The following is a 27,949-nucleotide window of genomic DNA, read 5'->3' as shown; positions in this document are numbered from 1 at the left end:
CAAGGAATATGATTTAATCTGTTAGGAAAAGATTTGAACACTGTAATAAAATACCTTTTATGCCAAATAAAAAAGATGGAAACAAACATAGATTGTTATCTTACTTCAAATGGGAGCTCTGTTATTTCCATATTTCCAGACAAATCCAGTTTTTCTAGATTTTCACAATCACCCAGTTCAGGAGGAACTGACTTCAAATTATTGAAACTCACATTGAGCACTTTGAGGTTTTTTAAGCAGCCTGTGAGGGTAAGACAATTCAAATCAGTGTACTTAAAAATAAAAGAAAGAGAGAGAAAGCAAAAATAAAAGGTATACTCAGTTAAGCACAGAAAAAGCTCCTTATTGTGATGATGAATAAGATTAATAAATATTTTCTGCAGGGATCATTAACATTTTGAGGGGCAATAGTGCCCTTAATCAGCAATGCTTTTGGAGAGAGTTTGAAAGGACACAGCAAAGACATTCAAAGATCTTGTTTCTTCTAACAATGAGATGCCTCTTGACCTCATTTGAAACTAGAGAAGTTGGCTTTTGGCTTCGCCACAGTAGAAAATGTATTTACCTGCCAACTGAAACACATCTTTGCAACTTTTATACAACCTCCTCGTTGAGAACAATGATTCCTACTAAACTCTCATCAAGAATTTTGTCTTTAGTATCCTGCATAACGCACTTTTGATTATATAATGGATGGGTGCATGTGTTTCATTATTTTCTTTTTTGTGATTTATCATATCTACTGGCCTAATTTAAAGGTCATTACAATATTCTATGCTACATTTACTAACAAAGATTTTTGTTTCTTCAAATTATAACATTACATAATTGTGAACAAAAAGAGGGTTAGAAACATAATTAAAATGCAATATCCTGAAAAAAAATACAAGTTATTCTGTGAAAAAATCAAACTGGAAGAAGTTTGAAAGTATCAAACTGCTAATGTGGTAGCAAAGGAATCAGTAAATACATAACAAAATGAGAACATTTTATGGAAAGCCTGGTTTTTGTATTACATGAATAATCACAGAATTGCAGAATCACAAATGGTTTCATTTGGAAAGAACCTTCAAAAATCAGCTAGTACAAAGCCTTGTCCAATCTGTCTGAATACTTCCCATGATGAGTCATGCACAATTTCTCCAGGCATACTGTTCTAATGTCACATCACCCTCATCATAAAAAATTTCTTAGGTCCAATCTACAGCTACTCTCTTTCCATTTGAAGCCATTGTCCCTGGTCCTGTCGGTACAGGCACTGGTGAAAAGTGTCTTCCTACCTTTCTCATAAGTGCACTTTAAATGTTGAAAGGTGGCAATAAGATGGCAACAGAACCTTCTCTCCTTCAGTCTAAACTCTCCCAACTGTCTCAGCTTTCCTTCACAGAAGTGTTCTGGACCTCTGGCAATCTTCACAGCCCTTCACTGAAGCCATTCCAGCAGGCTCATGCCTTTCTTGCACTGGAAGCCCCAAGACTGGATTAAGTTTACCAGGTGGAGTCTCACAGTGACACCCTCGCTTCAACATACTGGTCACACTCTTTTTGCTCAAGATACCATTGGCTTTCTGGGCTGCAAATGCCCATTGCCAGCTCACATCCAATTCTCATTCACCAGTATTCTCAAGTCCTTCTCTGTGGAGCTGTTTTCAATCCGTTCACCCCCAGTCTGCACCAATATCAGAAATTGTCCCAGCACATGGGCAGGATCTTGTACTTTCCCTGTTGACTTCCATGAAGTTCACATGAACCCACCTCTCAAGTTTGTCAAGGTGGTCCTAGATGACATCCCTTCCTGTAAGGATATTAACTGTATGTACTCAGCTTGTTAACATCGACAATATTTCCCTCTATTAATTTATTTTCCTGTGTTATTCTCTTCTACCCAGTGACAGAATACAACATTTAGGAGGAAATGCAGAAGTAAGAAACACAAATGCATTCAGCAGTTGGAAACCCGGAGAGAACAGTCTCATTGCCAACAAGTTCTCAAAGCAGACTAGATATTTTTAATGCAAGAGACGACACAGCAACCAAAACCTTACATAAATCAGAGTTCCAGGTCTGGCCAGGACAGGACTAATTTTTTCAGCAGCTGATAAATGGCATGGCCAGGACCCAGACATTGTTCTATACCACCTCACATCATTGTCAGGAGTGGGAGAAAGAGACTTTCTTCCAGCAAGATGGGGTTCTGGTTTGGGCAAGTAACCATGGCGAAGGAAGCTGCCTGATTTATTAATTTTCTATTGTCAGGGTTTTTTTCTGTGTGAATGTTGACTTTTCTTGTAACTTCTGTCATTAGCATTGTGGTTGTTACTGTACATTTCATTAGCTTATTGCTGTTTCTGGTAAATTTTTTCTTCTGTCAGTGCTCAATCTTTACTTTTTGTTCCTCCCATTCTCCTCTCGAGAGTGCTACAGAAAGAGGAGAAGGGGAAAGCCAGGGAGCAAAATGGAGTGTGCATGGTTTGAGGAGTCTTGGGGGGCCACTGAATTGGGGATACCACCTAAATCATAAAAATCAGTCTTCTATTTATAACCAGGTTCTTTTAAGAATCTGGTGTTTCATTCGATTTAGTTGACACTGCAGAATACAAAGAGTCCTCACAGTGTCATAATAGTGTTCTTATCCTCAAGACATTAACATTTAGTTAAACTTCTTCCAAGGCAAATGTTGGCTTAGAGTTGTTCACCTTTTGCAATCTATGGAAATCCTCACCAGAGGGTATTTAGTGCTTCCACAGAAAAGGACAGAGAAGAGACATAGAGAGTAGAAAGTCCTACATTTTTTTCCTTGAGAAGTTGCTGTTGCCAGGGCCAGAGATGCGCAGTTTTATGCCAACACTAGCAGTTGCCAGATCACTCAGCATTTTACATAAACCCCACAGTTTCCCTTGAACACATCATTGTCTTTAAATGATGACTGGACCACCCAAATCATCTCACATGTGGCAGACAAGGCATATATTGTGATAGCTGTGTTACACTAATCTCAACAAGTTACAACAACGAAAAACACAGGGTCTTCCACCCAGCTTCCTTCCAGTTCTAGCTCTGCCAGAAACTGAGGTGTATTTCAAAATTCAATTTTCCTTTTAGGATAGTGACCTTGTTTTCCTTACTGTAAGCTGCTGGTTTAGTTAAAATAGAAGAAAAGATTTCTGTAAGACTACAACAGGCATTGTTTTGCCAGTACACTATTATTTGCCAGTACACTATTATCTGACAAGGGCCATTGGGGTAATAAAACAAATTTAATTGTGTCAACATGTTAACTATATTTTAAGCACCTAAAAATTATAGCAGTTTAGTCTACTGATCAGGATACCTCACCGGGTTTAGTATCATAATGTAGATGAAGACATTATATCACGTGCTAAGTGTCATAACCATGAATTTACCACTTCATTGCAACAAAATTATGATTAAGACAGAAATGCCTTAAAACTAGAGAATCAGAAAATCAGAATTTACTTCCTCAACCAACTAATCCCTTGTTAAAGGAGAGCAAATCCCATTGGAATGAAAGAAGAACCATTTATTCAATAGCCCTGGAATGTTTTGCCTGTTCTTTCAGCATTGGGATATTGTACTGGTTCTATCTGGAATGGAGTTAGTGCTTCTCATAGCAACTCATATAGAGTTATGTTTTGGATTTATAACCAAACAATGGTAATAACTGAACAGTGCTAATACTGCAAAATTTTTTTTTCTCACTCTGATGCCCCAGTGAGTCAGCTAGGAGTGGGCAAGAGGCTGAGAGGTGACAAGGCTGACACATTGGATCCAAACTGACCAAAGGAATATGCTATAAGTCACATTCAGCAGTAAAAGCAGGAGACAGAGGTGGAATGGGAGTGAGTTTTAAGATCTCTATTGCTTAGAGACTGAATGTGGATGAATTTGTGGTGAGTAAATGTTTTTACATCACTGATTTGTTTACTTTTTAAACTCTCTTTGTCCTGATGCATGAGTTTTCTCACTTCTGCCTTCCCCTTTCTCTCCCCCTCCTCCTGTGGGAGACAGGACTGCAGGGGGCTAAGCAAGCTGTATGAGGCTTAGCTGCCTACAAGTGCTAAACCACAACAGATGTTGCTAATTTTTCAGTCACTGAAAGTTCTGCCTCTCAGTTCCATTAGTAATTGAAGAACTAACTACTAATGGACTACTAGGCAAGGCATCTGGTGTTACCAACATGATAGTCACTGACTCATCTAACTCTGCTCAGGTGGTCGCCTCTGATGCATTAGAGACATGGAGCAGAGCCATGAAATCACAAAAATATAGCAGCCTTTCTGGGTAGTGGGAGGCACCCAAGCACAGCTCCTCTGCCTGGTTTTCACAGCACCTAACAGGCATGTCAATGTTCCCAGTATGGTTTGTAGGTATGAGAAAAAAAAAAGTAAAAATGCATCACATTTTTCCTTGTCATATATAGTCTCTCTCTAACATGACAGAAGGGCACTAGAGATTCTACGTCAATTTACAGCAATTGCTGTGACTAAGATTATGAAAATTACTGGGAAAAGGCATGAGTCATGCAATTGAATTTTATTTCCATAACAAATGCAGGACAACATAGATGAATGGGATGAAGCTTGCCAAGATCTGCCTGCAGGGAGCAATCTCTTGGAATTCTATAGGGGCTATTTTTCTCCTCTGGGCTCTTCAGTTGATTAAGTTATGCCACCTGACAAGTGAGCAGTAGTCAAACAATAACACGCCCTCTAGGGCAATAAGAAATATATAAGACTAACCAGGATATCCTGGATAAAATCCTTGCATGACCACTTCACATAATCACATTTTTTTCATTTCTAACATTTCATTTGAAAAGTAGTTTATTTTTTACATCTGCTGCTGTTATGGTATTATTAGAAGTTACTGAGTTTCTTAATTTTCTTCATTTGGAATAATCTTCAGATTGCTTGCCTAAATTTATTTGTAGAAGTTTTATAAACATCCATTCCTTTGTCAAGTTCATCTTTCAATCATTTTTTTTCCTTACCTGGTGTTTACTTCTGATGTTTTCATAGTTAACAGACATCTCAGAATTAATTTTACTAGTCTGAATAAGCCATTTTTTCTAGTCTCTGCTGACAAAATAAAAATTCCCCTCCTTAAATGGTCCTAATAGACTTATTTTGCATCTGTTCTCATCTAAAATTACTGAGTAGTCCTCCTGTCACTGTTTTATTTGGAATTTCATTTATTTCATTTTTTGCATTTAATGATCTTTGACATGCTGCACAAAAACTGAATACATGATCTTGAGCTCTGCAACTGTGAATTTAATCTCTGTGTTTTTTTAGAATCCTATCTGCTCATCAGCCTTACCCTATTTCCACCTGTTTTGTAGTGACAACACACAGACAAACTGTGTCAGAAAATTTCAGTAACCCTATTCCTGGAAATTGCTAAGTGTCAAGACTGATCCTTGAGAAATTCCACACATAACCTCCTTCATGACCAACACCTTCTCTTTCCAAGTAAACACATTTTTGCCTCCGGTTTAATTGCTCATTTTACAATTGTGGCATCAAAGTGCCTCCTGTTAGAGTCAAACATTCATTTTCCATAGTTCTCTGTATCAAACTGGTCATGCAATACCAGGTAGACAAGATCTACTGCTGGAAGCTCAGTCATATTTTCGAAAGATAGAAACCAAATGAGTTGGGAACAACTTGCTTCTCCTTTATAAAATTTTTATTTCAACCTGGTTTCCATTCCGCGCCACATCTCTGATTCCTTCCTGTAAATAACTGTTTACAATTTTTGTAACAAACAATGTAGATAAGGATAGAGTTAGGTTATATGAGCTGTCAGAATGGTAATCCAGATTACAGAGTGAAACCTGCTAGGCAAACTTTGTCAGAGAGAGCACAAATGTGTGACTATAAAAAACATATATGAAAACTAAAGATTCTCAAATCCTGCGTCTTGACCTAAAATTGTGGAGGGATGAATCCCAAAATATTCTTCAAATACCACAGACACTACCATTTGGAGGAGGGGGAAAAAGAAGGGTGTTAAGGCAGTATGGACTTTCACAACCCTGAAACCTGCATCTAGGGGCTTATTTATGTCTTCTTCATGCAGAAGTTATCCACCATCTTTGGTAGGGTGCCCAGTAAATCCAGGCTTAATGAGCATGTAATACATCCCTTTAGGAAGGCAGAGAGGAGGTGACATCCCTTCCATGACTGTACAAATGCAAAAAAGCATTTGACTCCCACACATGTTACTTATACATTCATATAATATTCAAGAACAACTTCTGAATTAAAAGCAATAATAGTAAAATCATTGCTGTACAATACTCCTTTTAACTATGCTTCATGTTGCTGAATTTTCATTCAAAAAAATATGTAAACTCTGGAATTAAACAGATAACATTTCTGTGTTTTCCATGGAGAGGCAGTAAGAGCCAAAATTAAATCCATGGCCGCCCTAAATTAATATTTCGTTTTAGATGAGAGATCCAGTGTCATTGTTGTTGCATATATTCACAGCTTAAATTTTTAATTCATTTTTTAAAGCTTGAATTGGTAATTAAATTCTGTAATTTCTAATGAGCAAAGCAGCATTCTAATAATGCTAGTACAAATTCACCTTTTACACAAGCCTACATTAGTGGTTCTAAAAAGGTGTCAGAGACAAAACAGAGATGAGGTTACAGAATGCTTTTATTGTCTAAAGATCCTATTAAATGTAGATCCACTTGGAAAATGCTGGAAAAGTTTTTACATTAATCTGAAAGCATAGAATAATTGAAATATGGAATGTCTTGGCTTGGAAGGGACCTTCTAGACCATCTAGTTCCAGCCCCTCTGCCATGGGCAAGGCCAGCTTTCACTAGACCAGGGTTCTCAAAGCCCCGTCCAGTCTGGTCTTGAACACTTCCAGCGATGGAGCATACACCGCTTATCTGGGCAATAATTGCCTGATCACTCTCAGAGGAAAGAATATCTAATATCTAAACTAAACCTACCTGCCTTAAGTTTATGGCCATTACCTTTTGTCCTGTTACTACATGAGCTTGTAAACAGCTATCCAGCTATTTTTATAGGCTTCCTTCAGGTACTGAAAAGCCACAGAAAGGTCGCCCCAGAGCCTTCTTTCTTACAGGCTGGACAAACTAATTTCTCTCAGCCTGTCATCTCAGGAGAGGCCTTCGATTCCTCTAATCACCCTTGTGTCTCTCCTCTGATATCACTCCAACAGGTTCACGTCCTCCCTGTGCTGGGAGCCCAGAGCTGGATGCAGGTTCCAGGTGGGCTCTCCCCAGAGCAGAGCAGAGGGGCAGAATCCCCTCCCTGCCCTGCTGCCCACGCTGCTCTGGATGCAGCCCAGGACACGTTTGGCTCTTGGGGCTGGGAGTGCCCATGGCTGGCTCATGTCCAGCCTCTCAACCACCAAGCCCTTTTCAGCAGGACTGCTTTGCATCCGTTCATCCCCCAGCCTGTCCTGGCCCCAGAGTATGCCTCAACCCAAGCACAGCACCTGATTCTTGGTGTTGTTAAACCTCATGAGATTCACATGATCCCTTTCATCCTTTCTGCTTCCTTCTAAAATGGGCACAACATTTTCGATCTTTCAGTCCCCTGGGACTTTACCTGACTGCCATGACTCAGAGAGTGGCTTAGTGGCTACATCAGGCAGTTCCCTCAAACTTCTGGGATGCATCTCATCAGTTTTCATTGACATTCAGGCTCCTCAGATGGTCATGAACCTGATTTTTGCTTACAGTGCAAGTGACTTAACTCCCCCAGCTCCTGCCCTCAGTGCCATCCACTCAGGAAGTGTAAGAGAGACTGCCATTGAAAACTGAGTCCAAAATGTCCTCATAAAAACAGCCAACTTGCAACACCAGTGTTTAATACTGCCTCTCCAAAGGGAGGGTATAAACAAAATTTTCCTCTGTTTCATACAAGACTGAGCTGTTGGAAAAATCACAGTGAATTCTTAATAAATGACAAACATAATAGATGAGTTTGCAGTTCCTCAGAATAGGCATTTAAGATGAGAATATGTATTTTCTTCTTGGAAACTCACAAAACACATTGGGAATCTTATTAATAGAAAAAGCTATTTTAGGTATCAAGTCACTTAAAATTCTATTACTAATAGTTTTCCCTTCTGAGTTCTAGAAAATTGAATTAACGATATCAACAAAGGAAATTTTATACTGTGCCTAGAAAAGAGACAAAAAATTGCTGTGATTTCTTAATAAAGTATGCCTCAAAAACACTTATTTTTAGTCCTAAATATTTGGAAAATCAAAAAGGGGAGAGGACACAGTACAAATATTTTATTAACAACTCTTTGAGAAGTATAATTTGCGGGACAAAAAAATCCCAGTGCAACCTTACAGTTCCATGCCAGTGTAAAGGCTGTGGCAACATATGAAACTTCAGTTCACTATTTCCTATGTGAATGTGAGAATATATTGTAGGATAGTTTCAGTTATAGCAATTACTAATGTACTAGCACTATTTTACATGCAGGAATTGCACTGCAGCCACAGAGCCAAAGCTAAAGCTGTAATCTCACTCAGAAGATAAAGAAAATCCCCTGGCTACACCTCATTCATGATTTTTTTCTCTGTTATTCCTAGGCAAGCCATTTTAAATAGACAATGCCTTTTTCTTTTCTTTTCTTTTCTTTTCTTTTCTTTTCTTTTCTTTTCTTTTCTTTTCTTTTCTTTTCTTTTCTTTTCTTTTCTTTTCTTTTCTTTTCTTTTCTTTTCTTTTGCTGATAAAAATATTTACTATTACACAAAAACTATCAAATCAAAAGTATTTTCAGCTGTCTTCTGTTACAAATATGTTGTTGTTCATGTACATATATGACTATAAAAATTTGATAGGAAATATCTGATGAAAGATTCAACTCCTTCTTCTCTCAGATTCAGAGACTAGCATTATCTTCTAAATCTAGTAAAACAGGAATATGAACATCAATATTCCAGAAGTCCAGAAACTTCTACTGCAGCAATGATTCTTTTCATTGAAAATATTCTTATCACCTGATGTTCTCTTACACCTTTACCTCTTGTGAGAATCAAAAGTTGTCATAATATGCCTCACCAGGTTATCCTCTGCTGGATGATTTGTTGACCTAAAGTTGACTTCAATTCTGTCTGAAGATTAAAGACTCAACAAGATGTATGTCACTGCCAACATCAACAATCTGTCATTGCTTTCAAGTACATTTGAGCTGTGATATTTAACTAGTTATTGCTATTTTGTAAGCAGAAGACAAAATGATGAATACCTTAGTGCTTAACCTTTCCAGACACCTTACCTTCTGATTTAACACTCAGTCCTCACTCTTTGCTTAGAGCTCCCAAATCAAACCAGCATCAATAATTTTCCTTGTGAAAATTTAGTCGATAAGTTGATTTATATATTAGTATACTTAAAATATTAAAGATTTTACTTAGAAGCAGTATTCAACAATTTCTAATCATCCAAGACCTTCCATAATGTTTCATTATGAAAATAATTAATCTTTCCAATACACATTAATATTCATTTCTGTATCTATATATAGTACATGAAATAAAAGCACAGCTATTTGCAATTTGCAAGCATATCCCCTTACACATAAACAAAGAGAGCGTTACAAAAATTAAGACAAAGCTCCTCTGTAATTTATGCCATAACAAGAAGAGCAGTTCCAGTGCCTTACTAACACGTGGCCTATCAACACACAACATTCAGTAAGACTGAAAAACATCAGGAAGTTTTGGCAAAAAAATGCTGAACAGTCTTGGAGTGGATTTTTGTATTGTTTAATTTTAGACTACATGAGTGATTATGCATTATTTTCTGGATAAGCTATAATTACTATTGCAATATAGAATTATATATGTTACACGCATATATATCTACATATATATATATATATATCTACATATATATATATATATATATATATATATATATATATAAAAGATATAGATCAGATATATAATATATATGTATGTATAAGTAATATCTATAGCTTAGCAAACGTCTAAATTTAGTTATGCAGTGTCTAATGTTCAAATATGTTTCCACTGAGGAGTTATTAGATTTAATGAATACCGAAAAATAAAATTTCTGAACAAAAGTTCTCGGGTGAGAGGAGGATGATGAGTGCTTTAATACCATGTCTGAGGGAAGCCCTACAATAAAGCATTTTCTAACATTCTCTGGCCCTTCCAGGCAAGTATTTGCATTAAAGAACAGCAACAAAAACATTGAAAGAAATAAATCATGTGTATAAACTAGCGAGATAAACATATTGGAGGGAAAGTGAATAAATGGAAATTACATAAAATATACTGATGAGCAGAAATCCCATCATTTTAATGCAGTTGAAAGAACAGTGATTCCTACTAGAAACAATGAGACCTTTTTCCTTGTTTCCCAAAAAAAGTCTGATAAAGGCTCTGCATTACCTTCTACTAGAACAACCTACTTGTCCCCTGGTCATCAATGGGGTTCCCTGGACTCAGTGCTGGGGCCAGCCTCTTTAGAATCTTTATTACAGAATCACAGAATCACTGGGCTGGAAGAGACCTTCAAGATCATTATGTCCAACCCAGATCATCAAATCCAGCCCAAAGATCATTGAGTCCAACCCAAAGTCACTATTGTTGATCTGGATGTGGAGACCAAGCGTCCCCTAAGCCACTTTGAAAACAACACTAAATTGGGTGGGAAGATTGATCTGTAGAGGGTAGGAAAGATATTCAGAGTCATCTGGACCAGCTGGACAATGGCCCAAGAGCAATTATATGTTCTTGGGTCACAATATCCCCAGACAGCACTACAGACTTGGGAAAAAGGAGCAGGAAAGCTGCCTGGCAGAAAAGGATCTGGGGATGCTGGTTGAAAGCCAGTCAAATATGGTCCAGCAGTGTGCCCAGGTGGCCAAGAAGGCCTGTATCAAAAACAGTGTGGCCAACAGGACCAAGGAAATTTTTGTCCTATTGTACTCAACATTGGTGAGACCTCACCTCAAATCCTGTGTTCACTTCTGGGCTCCTTTCCTGGTTTTGACCAGGAGAGGGTTAAATTTTGCAGCTGCTGGGAGGGGGCATTCCTAATCCCCAGAGATTATTCTATATCACCTCACAGAGTTTTTCAGGGGTAGGAGAAGGGGTCTCTTCTGGTCAAGTAAGTGCAGTTGGGTATCACTGCTTTGCTCTGTAACTGACATTCAAGCTGTTGCTAGTAAATTGTTCTTATCTCAATTCATGACCTTTACATTTTCTACCTCAAATTTTCATCTCCACACGGCTGCAAGGGGAGGGGAGAGGGAGAGAGGAATGAGTGAGTGACACATGGTTTGGAGTGCTTCAGTGGGAACATTAAATTAGGGAATACCATTTCTAATCCACAAACCCCAGACACTGAGGTGATGCAGAGTGTCCAGAGAAGGGCAACAGAGCTGGGGAGCACAAATTTTATGATGTGCAGCTGAGGGAGCTGGTATTGTTAATCCTGGAGAAAAGCAAGGTGACCTTATCACTCTCTACAACTGCCTGAAAAGTAGGGTGTAGCAAAGTGAGGGTCAGTCTATTCTCCCATGTAAAAAGTGGGAGAAGTGAAAGGATGAGAGGCGATTGCCTCAGGTTGCCCAAAAGGATGTCTAGATTGGATATTAGATGAAAAATTCTTCACTGAAAAGTTGGCCAGGCATTGGAACAGGCCACCCAAATAACAGGTAAAATTACCATCCTTGAAAATACTAAAAAAAATGTGTGCATGTGTCACTTAGGTACATGATTTAGAGATGAACACCCTGGGGACAGGTTTATAGTTGGCCACAATGATCTTAGAGGTCATTTCCAATCTTAGCAATTCTGTAATTCTGAGATCTGTGTTCATGACTTTATTGTGGAAAGAGATTAATAGCATTAGTGTTTGGATTTTTTCGGAATCATTTTCATTAACAGCGCATAACATTATAAGAATAAAGAAAATTTTTCCTGCTTCTATCTGCCTCAATGGTTAAACAACAACCCCTTAAAACTCTCTGTTCAATGACTTAGGGTAGCATCTGGTGGGAAACTAGCAGCCTTTCACCTTTCTTCCATGCTATTTCCACTTTCTTCCAAACTATGTCTTATAAGGCGTTTGTCCATTAAACTCACTGACCTATATGAGTTCTGCAACCAAAGTGCTGATAAAATAGTTAGTGTTCATTTTATGTCCATTATGTCCCGCTTGTGTCTTGTTTACTAGCTCTTAGTGTGTTTAGATGCCATGCTGAAGATATAAAATAGAACTCAATGTCTTTGTAAAATTTTCTTTCTAAAATATAGTCCTAGTAAATAAATCAAAAGCATGAGTGTCACTTCACTAAAAGAATACTAAAAGAGTGGAAAGATCTAGCTCAGATTTCTGTGTTTCAGGATGCTCCTCCTCTTTCTGTTTTTTCTTAGTTAAACTTTTTTATCAAGAGAGGTGAGGTTTTCAGTCATTGAACGGTTCTCTCTTAATGTACATAAGAAATGGCACTCATGGGAAAAGCTTAGGATTGCTGTATCTCAAATTAAAGGCTGAGGTATCAGTACACCTAGGTGCATGAACTTGACACTGGTGAGCCCACAATAGGCCCAGTTTCTTCAACTCTCAAACATGCCACCTGTTACAGCTATATTTTTTTCATTTTAAGAATAGTAAATCCCTCTCAATACCAATACAATCTGTCAAACGAGCTTTTCTATTGTAAGACCTAAAAACATAGGTGAGGCAAGCATTAAAATTATTGTTACATAGCTTAAAATGGCAAGGGCCAAAGTATTTAAGCATTGAGAATTTGTTTCTCTAAAACTTATAACACCAGGTTGAGTGGATTTAGTTTAGATATCACAAAGAAATTCTTCACTGTAAGGGTGTTGAGACACTGGCACAGGTTGCCTAGAAAAGTGGTGGAAACAATGTCCCTGGAAACATTCAAGGCTGGGTTGGAAGGGGGTCTGACCTATCTGGTCTAATGAAAGGTGTCCCTGCCCACAGCAATGGGGTTGGAACTAGAAGACCTTTAAGGTCCCTTCCAATTCAAATTTTTCTATTAATCAATTACTCTATATGTCTTTAATAAATTAAGATCATTATTGAACTCTTAAAAAAATTAAAATGTATATTTTTTGCAGGATTCTATTTTTTTGTTCCTTTTTCCCACAATCTTATTTTCAATTCATCTTGTTTGAGGCTTAAAATTCTCTAATATTTCTATTTTTCTTAATCTGTAAGACATATAAAACACCTGTTTCCAGAAACTCTCCATCTATTGAATACAAGCAATAACTGCCTTAGATAACAAAAATGTCCTAACGTTTTCCTGTACCATATTCATAGCTCTCAGTGCAAATTTGCAAGTATAATTAAAGCCAGAGAGATATAAAAATGTAGTGGGGATTGTTCAGTGTAAATGAGGAAGACAATTACCAGTAAATAGACAAGAATATCCATGGATGCTCATTTCCCTGCAATACAGTTAAATGGTATGAGTATAAAATATCTGAATATCTTGGACCAACTCACCAATTTCTGCTGGAAGATGGTTGATTTGATTTTTTGACAATTCCAGTACTCTCAGATCTTGAAATAGTGCAAGGTAGGCTGGAATGGTCTGTATCAATGTATTGTACACATGCCATTCTTTCAGATAGATCTGTTCTTTCAGGGAATCTGGGAGTTCCTGTAAATGAAATAAGAACTGGTAAACAGAAAGCATGAACTTAGAATTTTGTTACTCTATTTCCAAGTAAGGAGAAAAATGCACTTTTCCTTAATTATCTTGATGTAGAATAGTAGTTTGCCAAAGCCTTACAGAAGCTGTCTGCTTTTGAGGAGCGCTGCAGCTGTCTTCATCACGTATCCATTTTTTTAACTCCTAATGCAATTATTTGCTCTAAAACAGAAACCTATCTGAAGAACTCAATCTGTTTGGTGTCTCACACATTATTTCCTTTTTCCAGATGGAGGATTTCTTTAAAACACATTTCAGTGCTTTAATTCACACATCAAGATGTAGTAAAATGCAGCACAGAACAGAAGAGTGCATAGAGAATATCTAAATAGGGTTTGCTAAAAAAAAAAAAAAAAAGAGGTGTGATTTTGTTCTGAAAGGCTGCCAATGCTTCAAAACTTGTTTTCCAAGAGGGAACAGAAACCATTTCAGATACTATACACAAATATCCCCTGGCTTAACTTCCTAAGATGCTGTAGCAATGTTTAAAAAAATTTAGAGGATTTCCTTAGAAACAATGAAATTTATTTTAAAATTTAAAAACAAAATCGAATTTTAAATCAGTCCACATTTGCAAGTAATTTTTATTTAGTCATGCAAAATCCTTTGCTTTCAAAATTCAAAATAATTTTGAAATTTCCTGTAATTTCTGACTTATGTTCAGATTATTCTATTTAACCAAAGTCTTCAATACATGAATGAAACCTAAATTTATAAAGCTTTACATTCTTACAAAATTGCTTTAATTAATTGGTAATCACTTCAGATGTACATATCTTTGCTTGAATTGTCACCAAATTCTTTGGACTTGAAATAGACAAAACTAAATTCCAAAAGTTGAAGATCAGATCATTTAACCCCCACTTTCTTAAGCATTGCATAATTTACCAGTCAGTCCTAGCTTTTATAACACTGTGCACAAGTAACATGTGGAATAAATAATCTGGAAGAAGTTCTGCCACTAACTTTGCTTTGTAAGAAGTGGTGTGAGTGTTTCTGCCTTTGATTCTTTTATAAATTTCAGATTGTTTCCTATGCATGAAGAATATGGCACAGTAGGAATTGCGGTTTTTCATAAAAATGATATTGCCCTCTTTTTTTTTTCTCTCTAGATTTCATAGTTTTCCCAAGACATTTGTAAGAATGACGCATTTGAAATTTTAATAGTGCGGAACTTCTGTATTAGCAATAGTGCTACTTAACTCTTAGTTAAATTAAAACATCTAACTATAATTATAGATATTCTGGACTGTTGATCAGAAGCCTTTTTATGGTTGTTATTTCCTCTCATTTCAGTTATTTTCAAATTTATGCATGCAGACATAACGCCTATGTTTTGTTGTTCTGGCTTGCTACCTTCCCTTCCATATTTGATAAGATAATTTAATTTCTTACTTCACTTTCCGATTAGGTGTATGTGTGTATTGCATTGTGATCCACCTTCTTTATTTGTCAGTTTATGACAATTAAAAAATAAAATGCCTCAAATGCCTCAGGGCTGGTAGGGAGAAATCTCTCCAGCTTTGCGGCATTAGTTACTATTTCTCATCTTCAGTGCTGCACATTTTTCTGCGGCAAAATAAAATAACAGAGGACAACAGCAAATGCAATTAGTATTCTCTTTCTTATCTTTGAAGAATGGAAAATTCAGTACAGAGGACATAGTATTTAGCTGGAGTGTTATAGATATCTCTGTAGGGAAAAAAACATGATTCACAGAGAGAGATTAATAAACATATTGGAGAGGAAAAGATGTCTATATTAACAGACAATATTTTCCACTCTATTTCTCCATACTGCAGGTCAGTCTCTGATTTTCTATTGACATAAAGGTTTTTTTCACTTTATTGTCACAATACACTCTCTCCAGCTCTTTGGTGGCAAATACAGCCCTTTGTCCTCTGAAGCCAACAGCCACACTCTTCTCCCACACCGAAGGGAGAAGACATAAATTCTCTTTGATACATTGAAAACAGTGCAGCATACAAGGCTCTCTAACAGAGCAAGATCAAACTCATTCACCACTTTAGAAAAATTAAGCCAAAAAATGAAAAATATTTATTACTAATGCATCACTTTTTTTTAACTCTTCGTGTCTGCGTTAAGACTTTTTTAGAGCACCAAGATATTTCTGTGCAGCAACAGAAATGCATTTAGACAGTACTTCAAAAAAATGGAAGTAGATTCCATTCTTCTACCAACTGCCAACTTGCTTTCATTTCTTGGGAATATTTCTTTATATCATATGACCATATTTACAATTTGTGAATACAAGAATGCAAATACTTTGCTACTGTGTGCTTTTTCAATATTTTCCATTTTAAAATGTATTTATGTTTGTGTTGCTGAAACATAAATTGATGTGATATTCTGCTTCATTACAAACTAGATAGGAATGGGAACTGAAACTTCCACAAACTTTATGTTTGTTTTACTCTCTGATTCTCTTGTGTTCTTTTGTAATCTTCTGCTGCCATGCTAAAGCTGGCAGCCTGCTGATAAATTGCTGCATGAAGACCGACACTTGGAGGATAGCCAGTCTTTTGCCTTTAACAGCTAAACAATACCTCAAACTTGTTTGATTTTTGGAAGCGAAAAACGTTTTAAAAGGAAATAAATAACAAACATACAACTATTGCTGATTATAATATCTCTAATTAGAAGATAATTCACCTGCTAGACCTGAGTCTGAACTAAAACTGTGATCAAGCTCTAAGTTTAAATTTGGTTTCTTTTCCAGCTCTATACTTTTATCTGTAATGGGTCCATATAAAATTTTGGATCCAAATCTCCCACTCTTTTAAAACAATGTGAAGCTAGTTCCAGGCACTCCCTGCTGCAGGTCCCCAGCACAACAGTGACACTGTCCCCATGTCCCCCCTGTTGTCCCCAGCACAACTGTGTGTTCTCTTTCACCCAGTGTGTGAAAGGCCAATGCACACAAGCATTCTTTGATTAATTTACAGTTTTGCATAGAAAGGATTGCTGGGGGGCAAGCCATATACCTTAACGGGGCAATTCTATCAACAGCTAGTTTATCCTTCTGACATCTGGACATCACTCCTCAGTCACTGGCTGCCCAGGGTGGTGGCACCCCAAGCGGCTGAAGGCAGACAGGGCTGAGCTCAGCAGTACCACAAGAACTGGGGCTGTGTGGGAGGGGATGGTTTAGGTCAGCTGGAGCCTCTGTGTGGAGAAAGCAGGGACTGCCAGGCATTTCTGCTTCCAGCTGGCTTCCCTCAGTCCCAGACAGCTCTGAGCTGTTATAAGGGTGCTGGGGTGTGTGGTCCATTGCCACAGCAGCACATTCCAGGGCCCTTTGTGATGCAGGGGTCTCATGGTGCCTAGAGACCACTGTTACACAGGGCCACGCCCTGACCCTGAGGTTACCTAAAGAGCACTAAGACTGGAGTGCCCAATCCCAGGAGAACACTTCCTTCAGAAGGTACCACCTCCCCTGGATGCCTCAGTGGCAGAGATTGCCAAAGAGGCACAGGGTGAAGGACTCAGGGGATGGGACCACCAACTCCTCTTCCTACTCCTCCTCCTCCTCCTCTTCTTCCTCTTCCTCCTCTTCATCTTTCTCCTCCTGCCCACAGGTGGGCCCCATGCAGCCATAGGCAGCACTGCAGGCAGACAACCACTGTGTGCCTCTCACCACTGAAGCTCAAGAGATGTCCAAGGCAGCAGCTTCTGACTTCATCAAGCAGGTGGCAGCAGCAGAGGCAGAGAGCCAGGGAGCTGCTGCGCACAGCCCCTGCAGCCCACACCCCAGCTCCTCGCCAAGCCCTCTGGAAGCCCACATCCCTAGCAGGCGATGGGCAGGGGCAGCAGCAGGGGCAGTCCTGGAAGTACCAGAGACCAAGAAGATCTTGGTAGAGAAGAGAGAATGCTTGAAACTCTACAACCTCCAACACCTGTTTCGAGTGGAACACAATGAAAACCAAAGTTGGAGAGCTAGAAAAGAGAAGCCTCCCCAGCCCCTCACACATCAGGCGTGGTCAGAGTATTGGGGTTTTAACAACAGAACATCCCACCTCAGCAGCCCATCTCTAAGAAACAGAGAAATGGACCCAATTTGGACCCTGTTTTATGAGCCCCCCTGGAAGGCTGAAATGAGGGGTATGAGGATTACAGCACCATCCCGAGCAGCAGACAGAGAGAGACAGGAATCTGCAATTCACAGGCCCGGCTGGTCACGCCCCAGCTCCTCCACATCAAGCCAGATGGAAGCCCATGTCCTCAGGAGGCAGAAAAGAAGTCTGGCAACAGGGCCATTCCTGTCAGCAGCAGCAGCCAAGGCCTTGGCTAAGAGGGAGAATTACTGGGAAAATAGCAGAGGCCATAAGCTGTCCCAAGAAAAGGACAGGACAGGCAAAAATTGGAGTACTAAGGAAGAGAGTTTTTCCATGCCCTTTCCACATGAGGCAAAGGAAGAGCTCTGGGACAGTCAACTACACACACCCACAAACACCAAATTGGATGTGCCAAGGTGGGTCCATAACAGGCCTTCTTATGACCTGCATCTTCTGTTTGGCTTGGACGAAGACATGGACTGGGAGGAAGAATGTTTTTTCAACTTTGAAGGCAATGACATGTGGGATATGAGAGAAAGAATCCCTTCCAGAGAAAAGACTTTCTGGCAGGAGGAGTTGTTGGCATGCAATAGGAAGTCATTTGTGCATATCCCACGCACGTCTGCACCTACAGCTGTCCCCATGCAACAGGCCTCCCTCTTCAGGAGGGCACTCAGTGCTCTGTGCAAGTTGTTCCAGTGTCCTTGCATCACGAGACAGCCAGAGTAATAGCATCCCCCTGCCAGCATCAGGTGGACCTCTGGAGATGGCAGCTGGTCCTAAGCCTGTGCAGAATCCCTGTAAAATCCCAGATGATAAAAGGTTAATGTGTATGTCTCAAACAATATACCGATGGATAGCTGTGGATCAAGCCAAGTATTTTGGTAATAAAAGACAAGAATTGTTGACAATAACCAAGGATTTTTGGTAATAACATGTCATGGGAAAGAACAGGATGTTCTTCTTGAGAAGACAGCCACGCAGTAGGCTGTGCTGGCCCAGGCAGAGCAGCACTTTCCCAGGACAAACCTGCTTGTTGTACCTAAGCATGTGAACAAGATGCAGCATCTGACTGTAGGGAGATATTAAGGCCACCCAAAACCCACAAAAGCTTCCAAGAAATCCATTTCCAGAAACGTTTGAAAGAATGTACTGTTCATGATGACAAATTTGCACAGCAAGTGTCATACCTGCCTTTAGGGCAGAAAAACCTCTTTATAAAAAATACCTGCAGTCAAGTCCAGGGGAAATTTCTCATGTGATATTAGACTTTGGGATAAAGGAGATAATTGTTTCCACTCACTCTCCTTGTAACAATTCTGTTTGGCCAGTAAAAAAGCCAAACAGAAAATAGGGATTGACCATTAATTATGGAAAATTAAATGCTAATATTGCACCTTTAACAGCAGCAGTGCCTAACATTGCTGAGTTATTGCCATAGTACAGAAAGGCCATAATACACTTTTACAAATACCACAGGGAGACTAGGACTCCTCCATGCTAGCACATTTTACCCTAGCGCAAAAAAATATCTACAATTCCAGCAGATGAGGGGATAATAATATATTGATGAAGTATTGATTAAGGGTCCAGACACAGATAAAGTGGGAAATATCCAAAACTATATTATTGAGCACCTTGAAGATGTAGGGTTAAAAGATCTCAGATAATAAAATTCAGTGCCCTGTTTCAGAGAAAAAATCTTGGGAAGGGTGGTGCTGTTTGTGTCCCTGCTGAGACATTAACTCAGTGTAGCAAGTAACTGTGCCACAAATAAAAAAGGAGGAAGGTCACCCAAGAAGCTCTGCCCATAGTCTCTGCACTTCTATGCCAATATGGTACCCCTTGACAAAGCACTGAGGGATGTTACCACTCCCAAGCACATACCCCACAGGCCTAATTTGGGATTTTTTCACCCTGCGGCTTGACTTTGGGCCCAGTTCCTGGAAATCAAGATGCACTGGACCCATATCCAACAGGCAGTATTTGTGCAATCCCTCATACCCCCTGCCTGTTAAAGAATATTTTGGTCCCAGAGTACCCCTAAATATAATTTATGGACTATAATGACACCTGGATTTGCAAGATGAGGAACTGTCTCGTACCATTTGGATTAGCTTTGTGATTTAAAATACACCTTATACAGTTATCAGACCACATTAAAGGGCGATAGAAAGCATAACATGGCGAGTGCATACATCAAGCAACTGGACAAAGTATGCCTCTGGAGAACTAAAATTGCAAGCCCAACAAGTATCAAAAAAGGCTTTACAAGATCAATTTCTTAAACAACAAGATGTATATGGAATTCTAAATTTAGCCAACACAGAATGCTATATAACCATTCATTATGCTTCTACTTAAGGAAGCGTGAGCTAAGATGAAAGAGATAACTGGCTAAATTGCAGAATTGTTTCAACCTATGAAGCCAAATGACAGGTTTAATGACTGGAGCCCCGTGTAGACATCCTGGTTGATGTCTACATTCTGATCATTAGAACTCCTTAGGGTGGGGCTCATGGTTACTGCAATTTGGAATGAAGCCGTTAACTGGATTTATTTTCTAAACTATTGGAATGGTAATTGTTTCATACATGATTTATTGAGTTGTGTCTTCTGTTTCATCCTTATTTTCTCCCTCTGTATGGTATTTTCACATTACCACCATGGGTGAAGAATGTGATCAAAGATCAATGACCACGACCAAAATTTAAGTGCAAGGTGGTGTAAGGAATGGCTTAATAACATTTGCAGTGTATTCTTTAAAGAAGCACTTACTGGTAGCTATCTCCTGCTTGTACTATCTCCTCTATGACTTTATCTCTCTCTGCCTCCTCCCCACCTCTGTCTTTTTTTCCCCATTCTCTTAATAAGCTTGGTACACACATTAAAATGCTTGGTCTCATTTGCACCTCTATTTGGGCAGAGCAATTTAATATCAAATTTTAACAGTAATTTACTGATAAAAGTCTGTGAGCTTTTTTGGACCCTCTGGTTTTGTCATCCCTTTCAACCGTGAGCTTTTACAAGTCTGTGGTGGGACATCACAGTCCCAAGGGAGCAATGTGGGGGGCTTTTTGTGGCCATTTCAATCAAACAGGATGATTTGCCAACCCTCCTCACTTGTGCCCGTTGCTTCTTGAGAGAAGGAGGAGAGCAGGCAAAGCCCATGCCGACAGGCAGAGCAGGAGAACCCCCCTGCTCCTCTTCTATGGGCCAAGCAGAGAGCCTGCCCTTAGCCTCTCCCATGCCTCTTGCACTGCAGCTCCTGACCAGCTGGAGCCCAGAGGGAAAGAGGGATTACATCCCGACAGTGCCACCGGGATAAACATTCCTCAGGCATTTTGGGTCACTGGTTAGTTGGTGGACCTGGCAGTTAATGGATGGAATCAATGAACTTAAATGTCTTTTCAATCCTTACTGATTCTATGATTCTATGAAATATAGTATGTCATGAGACCGCCTTTAATAATAAATGTGGTCATGACTGAGTTAGGAATGTCTTTTTTGGTTTGGTTTGGTTTGGTTTGGTTTGGTTTGGTTTGGTTTGGTTTGGTTTGGTTTGGGTTTTTTTTCCACAGGGGAAATTCCCCCTCTGGAATTTACGTAAGTGAAAGAGAGATTTTCCCTGTCCATTCAATGCAGCAATGTTTTTTGACCCTTTGTAGGAAATAAATACATCAGAGTGAGAAACAGTTGGGAATAACAAATGGAAATTTTCTGTTCTCTGTGAAAATACATATCATGTTAGACAATAAAATTATGAGAATAAATACAAATATAGTTTTTTGCTGCCTTGTTTTGTGAGGAAATTAAATGCAAGAAAATCATGATTCATGAGTAAAGAATTTTACCACCACGCACTTACTTGCACATCTGACATTAAAGTTTTTTAAAGTAGGTATGCATCCAAATCCTCTACTTAGGAAAAGTAGCATAGCCGAGAGCAGTCCTACTCTATATTTAAGGAGCATCATCAGCATTCCTCTGCCAATATTGATATCACAGCATTTAAAAATTTGTTTATCCTGAATGTTTTCTGAAAAATATTTAAAATTCACTGATTCGTTAGAGAATAAACATTCATTAATTAATAGCAGAAAGCAAACACTCAGAGGGGAAAACCAGAGTTAAAGTGATTTAGTTTAAAAATTCATATGAATATTCATGGCATTATTTTGCCTCAGTTTCTAGTTCTAATAGTGCTGTTTCTCTGAAGAACTAATTTAGTTGAGTAGATACATGTTTATGTGTACAGAGGTTCTCAAGTGTTGCATCAATTGTGCTTTTTTTTCCTAGGCATCCAATTCAAACACAAAATTCAAAGGTTTATAATCTAAACATAGACACACACATATATATATATTTCACAGTGGTTTTGCCTGTAAAACTCTCAAATAAGTAATTTTATTTTTCTGGAACATACCTTGGAAATATGAAATTACTTGTGGCACAACATATCACTGTCATGCTTTCAAAGTCCCAAATGTTTTGCAAACAGAAGAAGAATTAGCAGACTCACTGCTGGGGCAATACAACCGGATTCTGCCCCTTTTTTATTAAAAGAGAAAAAGAAGTGAAAACCTGTCCGATTTCATTCACAATGTCAGGTTGTGATTCTGTGATTATGAGACCAGACAATTTTTTATGGTATGCTTTTTTCTTACCTAATTGCAAATACTGATTCATTACTGTCCCCAGCTGGCAGAAATGCACCCCCATGGGAGGTGGACACTTGAGTCACAGAACCACAGAATCACAGAATTAACTAGCTGAAACTCAACTGGCCTTTGAGATCATTGAGTCCAGCCTATGATCTAACACCACCTTGTCAAACCGTGGCACCAAGTGCCACATCCACACTTTTCCTAAACATCTTCAGGGACCGTGATTCCACAAACTCTCTGGGCAACCCATTCCAATGCCCAATCATTCCTTCTGTGAAGAACTTTTCCCTAGTGTCCAGCCTAAAATATTTGTCCAATATGTAAAAGGGAGACAAGGATCCCTGAACCTTAAGGTTGTTGTTAAACAGCCCCAGCCAGATGTAGCTTTGACAAGTAAGATTATGTCATTAATGTAGTTATCAACCACTGGCTAACTACATGGACAGGCATGGAAACCACAACCCAAGTTACAAAATGTCTTTCAGATTCAGAGGGACTTGAATAAGGGTCTGCATAAAGAGAAAACATATTTTTCAGAATTCATATACTGTAAAATTAAGTTCAAGGCTCTTTAGCTACTACTTTGTGCCTACTTGTCTAACCTAGTATTTTTTAGTGTGAGCTTTTTACTTTCATGTGAGCTACACAGAATGCTCTAGTGTGTCATTCGCTCTTGCAATCTAACATTTTGTCCTTTTGTTTTCCTGGAATCAAGGTTGCTTTCATTTCTATAGTTATCCCTTTCAAGGCATGACCAGTGCTAGCTGTATCATGTTTAAGACTGTTATTCTTGCTTTTAAGAAAACCTGATTTGTACTTGATTCTTCTTATTTCTGGTCTCTTTTCACTGATCTCACTGTCACTCTACCTTTGTTAAAAGCACAAACTGCAATGCTCCCCTGTCTACTTTAACACTGCGTCATAATTTAAAACCATGCTTTGGCTTTAAATCCATAAATCACTCACTCTATTCATCTTCTTCACAGAAATACATGCCTTTAAGGAATTGTGAATACTAAAAGTAGAAATATACCAGAAAGCGTTAAAGGCTAATTATTACAAAATTATTACCCTTTTTTCCCTTACTATTTTGTTGATGTCACAGAGCTTTATCTTTTCTCAGATGTGTTAAAATAATTACTTTACAAGGAACAGTGGATCTCCACCTAATGAAAATACATTATCATATAAATAATATTTGAAAAGTGGGGAAAAAAGTGGCACAAAGTTCCAAAGGAAGGAATTCCTATTGGGAATTCAAAAGATGTGATCAGCTCTGATTTTCACCTTTACTAAGGTTCTCAGAAGAGAGTCTGACATTATTTTCAAAAAGGCATGACCTAGATTATTTTCAAAATATTTACCCAAGCTATCCCAAACCCTTGTGACTGGGTGAATACAGTTATGTATCCACAAGTACTCTGCTGTGCAGGGTATCCTCAGAGATAAGGAGAGACCCTGTTCTCCAGGTGCCAGATAGCTTCGTGGGGCTTTTGCTGAAGCATAACCAAAGCCAATGACTACATCTCTCAACTGCTAGGCTAATTAGTTTTTCTGAATTAACTTAAGGGTCTTCTCCAGCCAAAACAAGTTTATGATTCCATCACAAAATTCCCTTTTTAACCTCCTGCTCAACAATGCAGTATCAGTAAGCCAGATGCTATATGAATATGGAGCACAAAGCAGCAGCTTCTTTCCAACCGGGCTACATTTTTACCATCTAGACAGCCTGGGCACTCTGACCTATGAAAAGGATGCGTTAAAGCCACATCCCTATGCTGGGGATTACTCCTCTGTGTGACTTAGCTTCCCAGCATCCATAAAAAGAAATGGTATAGCTCAGAAGCAAGCCTTGTTCTCAAAATTAAACCTCTAAGTCACACCAACAACCTACTCAGATTTAGCTATCAACTGTCTAGAGGATATATTACTGCTTCATTGATGGGAGAAAAGGGGAAACATAATAGAAATACTTATCAGGTAAAAGGAAGATAGAAGATTCAGCAGCTGGTCCCCAAATGGATACTTTACAGGACTGTGCTGTTTGCTGCTGCCAATGGTAAGTGGCCAGTCAACAGCAAATCCAGCTTGTTATGTGCCCATAAATCTGCACAGGTAATCCCAACTCTGACTTCTCCAATTCCCTGAGTGCTTAATCACCGAAACTTTCAAGTCATAGATGCATTTGTGCGCAAAACACATAAAAAGAACCTAAACCACAATTGACACCACAGCTCCCAGCTACATAACATACAGGCTTCTCTGAGAAAACTGTCATATGTCCACATATTTTATTCATGTGCAGATTGCCAGACTGTGCAGCATTGGTTTTATAGTCTGAAAATTCATTTTGCTTACATGTGAATATTTTCTTTTTGTGAGAAAGTAATAGGAGAAAAGATGATATTATCTGATTCTGTCTTTGGTTCAGAAACAACAGTTCAGATTTTAAAAAGCAAAATTAGTGGTGTGATTTGTATAAGAGACATTAATTTCTGCAGTAAGTGGATATACACTTCTTTCAGAACTTTGTCAAGTGAGTTTTCACACCTTCAAAATAATTGTCATCTGTTAGAAAGTGACATTTCAATTTTAAAGGAGCACTGATCTAAATAAATCAGCTGTTATTGTATTTTTGTCTGCAGACATCTGAGCTATGTAAGTTTGTTGTTGAAACAGGAAACCCACTTTAGCTAGGCAAGAGCTGGACAATGAGACTTGAGGGCTGTTTTATATGGACACACTGAGCATCTGATAAGAAGATATCAAAACCCACCATGATTAGAAATGTACTGCTCAATGTGGGGTAATATACATAACAGTACATCAATTTCTCTTAAATGGAGTTTTTCAGAATATCAAATTAAAATTAAATATTCTGGAAAACATAACAACACATGCGTGTTTGATTTTGTCTCCTAATGTAAAGCTTAGTTTATGATGCCAAAGCAAAATTTTAATGATTTGACAAAAGGGAATAAGCAACAGAGAATTATGCAACTCTCTACACCCTGATACATTGAGGATATTTGTAGGTTCTACTATATCAATATCTAAGTAGCTATAATCCCTTTCTCTTTTTTTTTTTCTTAAAGTACCTCTAACTAAAGTATCTGTTAACTAAGGTTTACAATACCCAAAAGAAGGCAGTATTTAACTACACATCTTAAACATCATTTTCAAAATCCCAAGTTCTTGAATGAAGAGATGTGGTAGCTCCCCAATAACCAGTCCTAGCACGTCAGTGATTGGTATAATTTGAAGAAAGAGTCTCCTTAGAAGAACTGAATTGGAATCAGGTTTTTCTATAGCCCAGAAATTTCAAATATTGTATGTTTATTCAGAAGATAATTAAAGCAAGAAAGAAAAATGAAAACTGAAAAAGAAACCACCATGAGATTCAAGATCAAATCTAGAATAAACTTACACTTCAGGCCAATCAAAAAATAATTCTAGCTTCTTTATCAACATTTTGACTTCTATTTTTTGGAATGACAAAACCACATGAAAAATTCAAAATTTTAATTTCACTTTATCATTAATAACAAATAGAGTTCAAAAAAGCTTTTAAAATTCCAGAAATCTTCAGACTAGCTGTAACCCATCACTTGCTCAATTTCAAGCCAGCACTAATTCATGTCTTACCTTCAAGCTGTTATTTCACTTCAAACATATCTGCAATTCAAATGTGGCATGTTTTCAGTAGGACCCTTGTGGATTAATGCTAATATTAGTTTTAAACTGAGCAGAGCTTGAGAAAGTGTTATCACACCATTAGAGAAATAACACAGATCTCTGATTAGTAGAAGACAGCAATAAGCCAAGAAATATTATTTTCATGTCTCTTCGTGCACTGGGGAATTTTAGAGAAAGAGACCTTGCAATATTATTGCCCATACCAAAATTTTTGAGGGGGATGAATTACATGTATCAGCAGAGAATTTAAAATACTCATACCTGAAAACAAAACCACTAGTTCAGGCTGAGGTAGAAAATACTTTTGGTCACTTCTAACACTGAGTAAAAGCATCAATTTTATATTTGCCATAAAAAGGGTGAGATTAAAATATACAGTCTAAGAAATCCAGCAACCAAACTCTTCAGCAACAGAAACATGTATTCCATTAGATTTACCGTCCACTGTTCTCCAGAAAGCTGAAAAATAAACTTGTTTTGTTCTTTCTTTACTCCATCTGACAACGCATGACTCTTCTTGAGATGAGGATTCTTTCCATGGGTGTCCAGGTTCTTCTCACTGGTGTCCACAAAGCCATTCTTAAGGTATTTTGATTGAGGAATACCTTTCTTACGGCACTCTAGTATAAAATTCCATTCCTGTTTTATCCTGAAATAGTACCAAAAAATGCTCATGTAAAAAAAAATATGGCAGGTAAATTCTAAAGTTTAATCTGTGTTTGCAGAAGTACTTAATTAAATATAATTACTCATCTAAGATATTGACTATTTTTTATATATGTATACTAAGAAAATATGCACTTCCTGGAGTTACGCTAAGATTTTCTAGACTTACGTATAGATTTCAAGTGATCAGGATTTCATTCACTGACTATAAAACAGTGAGACCCAGAGAATAACAGAAAAGTGGAGACTGAGCAAACTCTTACAGAAAAGAGCAAAAATTATACCCTTTGTTTTGATAGGATAGGAAATATATTCTCACAGAACAAATTACATGCATAAACAAAATCAAGTTTCTGGTGATATAGAAAAACATTTTCTTTGGGGAAAAAAATATATGAAGTGCCTTTTTCCCCTGCCCTTTCTGGACCAAGTATAATGATGTATTTTAATGTTTACACCAATATCTTCTTAGAAGGTAAAGCTCAAAGTTATCACATGCCAACTGATTTCAGATTCAGTTTTAGTGTAGCTTCTACATCACCTCCACAGCAACCTTTTTCTCATAGCTTCAGGTGCAAATTCAATTTGGTATAATTAAGAATTGTCAAGAGTTCATGCTTTTAGTTAGGAGAGATTTATTTCAGTTTAGTCAATTAAAGAACTGGTTGATTAATTGAAACAAGCCTTTCTTACACCAAAACAAGACTCTGCAGGGTCCTTTGTATCATAAATCTGACTTCACACTTTGAATTCTATATCCTGTGGTACATAAGACTCATTTATGCCATCTCTGCCTTTAATCTAAAGGATTGAAGAAAACTGAGAACTTAAGGAGGACACAAAGTTCAGGATAAAGTAGCCCTAGAGAAAGTAAATGCGTTATGTCCCAGAAACAGGAAAACATGCAAATTTATTAAGTTCAAACAGGAAGTAACAAAATCTTTACACTTATTACCACTTAATCATGGGGTTCTTCTCTACAATGCTAGGATGTAAAAAAAAAAAAAAAGTCACATGAAACAGAATCATGAAATAATAGAATTATTTAGGCTGGAAGGGATGCTGAAGATCATCTATTTCCAACCCCACT

The 27,949-nt window shown here is 38.1% G+C and overlaps 1 protein-coding gene across 2 annotated transcripts in view; it reads right to left on the bottom strand.

Moving 5' to 3' along the window:
- The window catches only part of LRRC2 (leucine rich repeat containing 2), a 76,729-nt gene that overhangs the window by 25,559 nt on the left and 23,221 nt on the right, over positions 1 to 27,949 (bottom strand). For both annotated transcript variants that reach the window (XM_005489821.4, XM_074532644.1), the window contains exons 3-5: positions 26,632 to 26,842; positions 13,547 to 13,703; positions 105 to 241 (exon numbers count right to left, since the gene is read on the bottom strand). In XM_005489821.4, the coding sequence (XP_005489878.1) occupies positions 105 to 241; positions 13,547 to 13,703; positions 26,632 to 26,842 (505 nt within the window). The remainder of the gene's footprint in view (positions 1 to 104; positions 242 to 13,546; positions 13,704 to 26,631; positions 26,843 to 27,949) is intronic.

This window comes from Zonotrichia albicollis, chromosome Z (genome assembly GCF_047830755.1).
Source record: "Zonotrichia albicollis isolate bZonAlb1 chromosome Z, bZonAlb1.hap1, whole genome shotgun sequence".
Taxonomy (NCBI): Eukaryota; Metazoa; Chordata; class Aves; order Passeriformes; family Passerellidae; genus Zonotrichia; species Zonotrichia albicollis.
The sequence above is the reverse complement of the archived record's forward strand: the minus strand, read 5'-3'. Positions and strand labels throughout refer to the sequence as shown.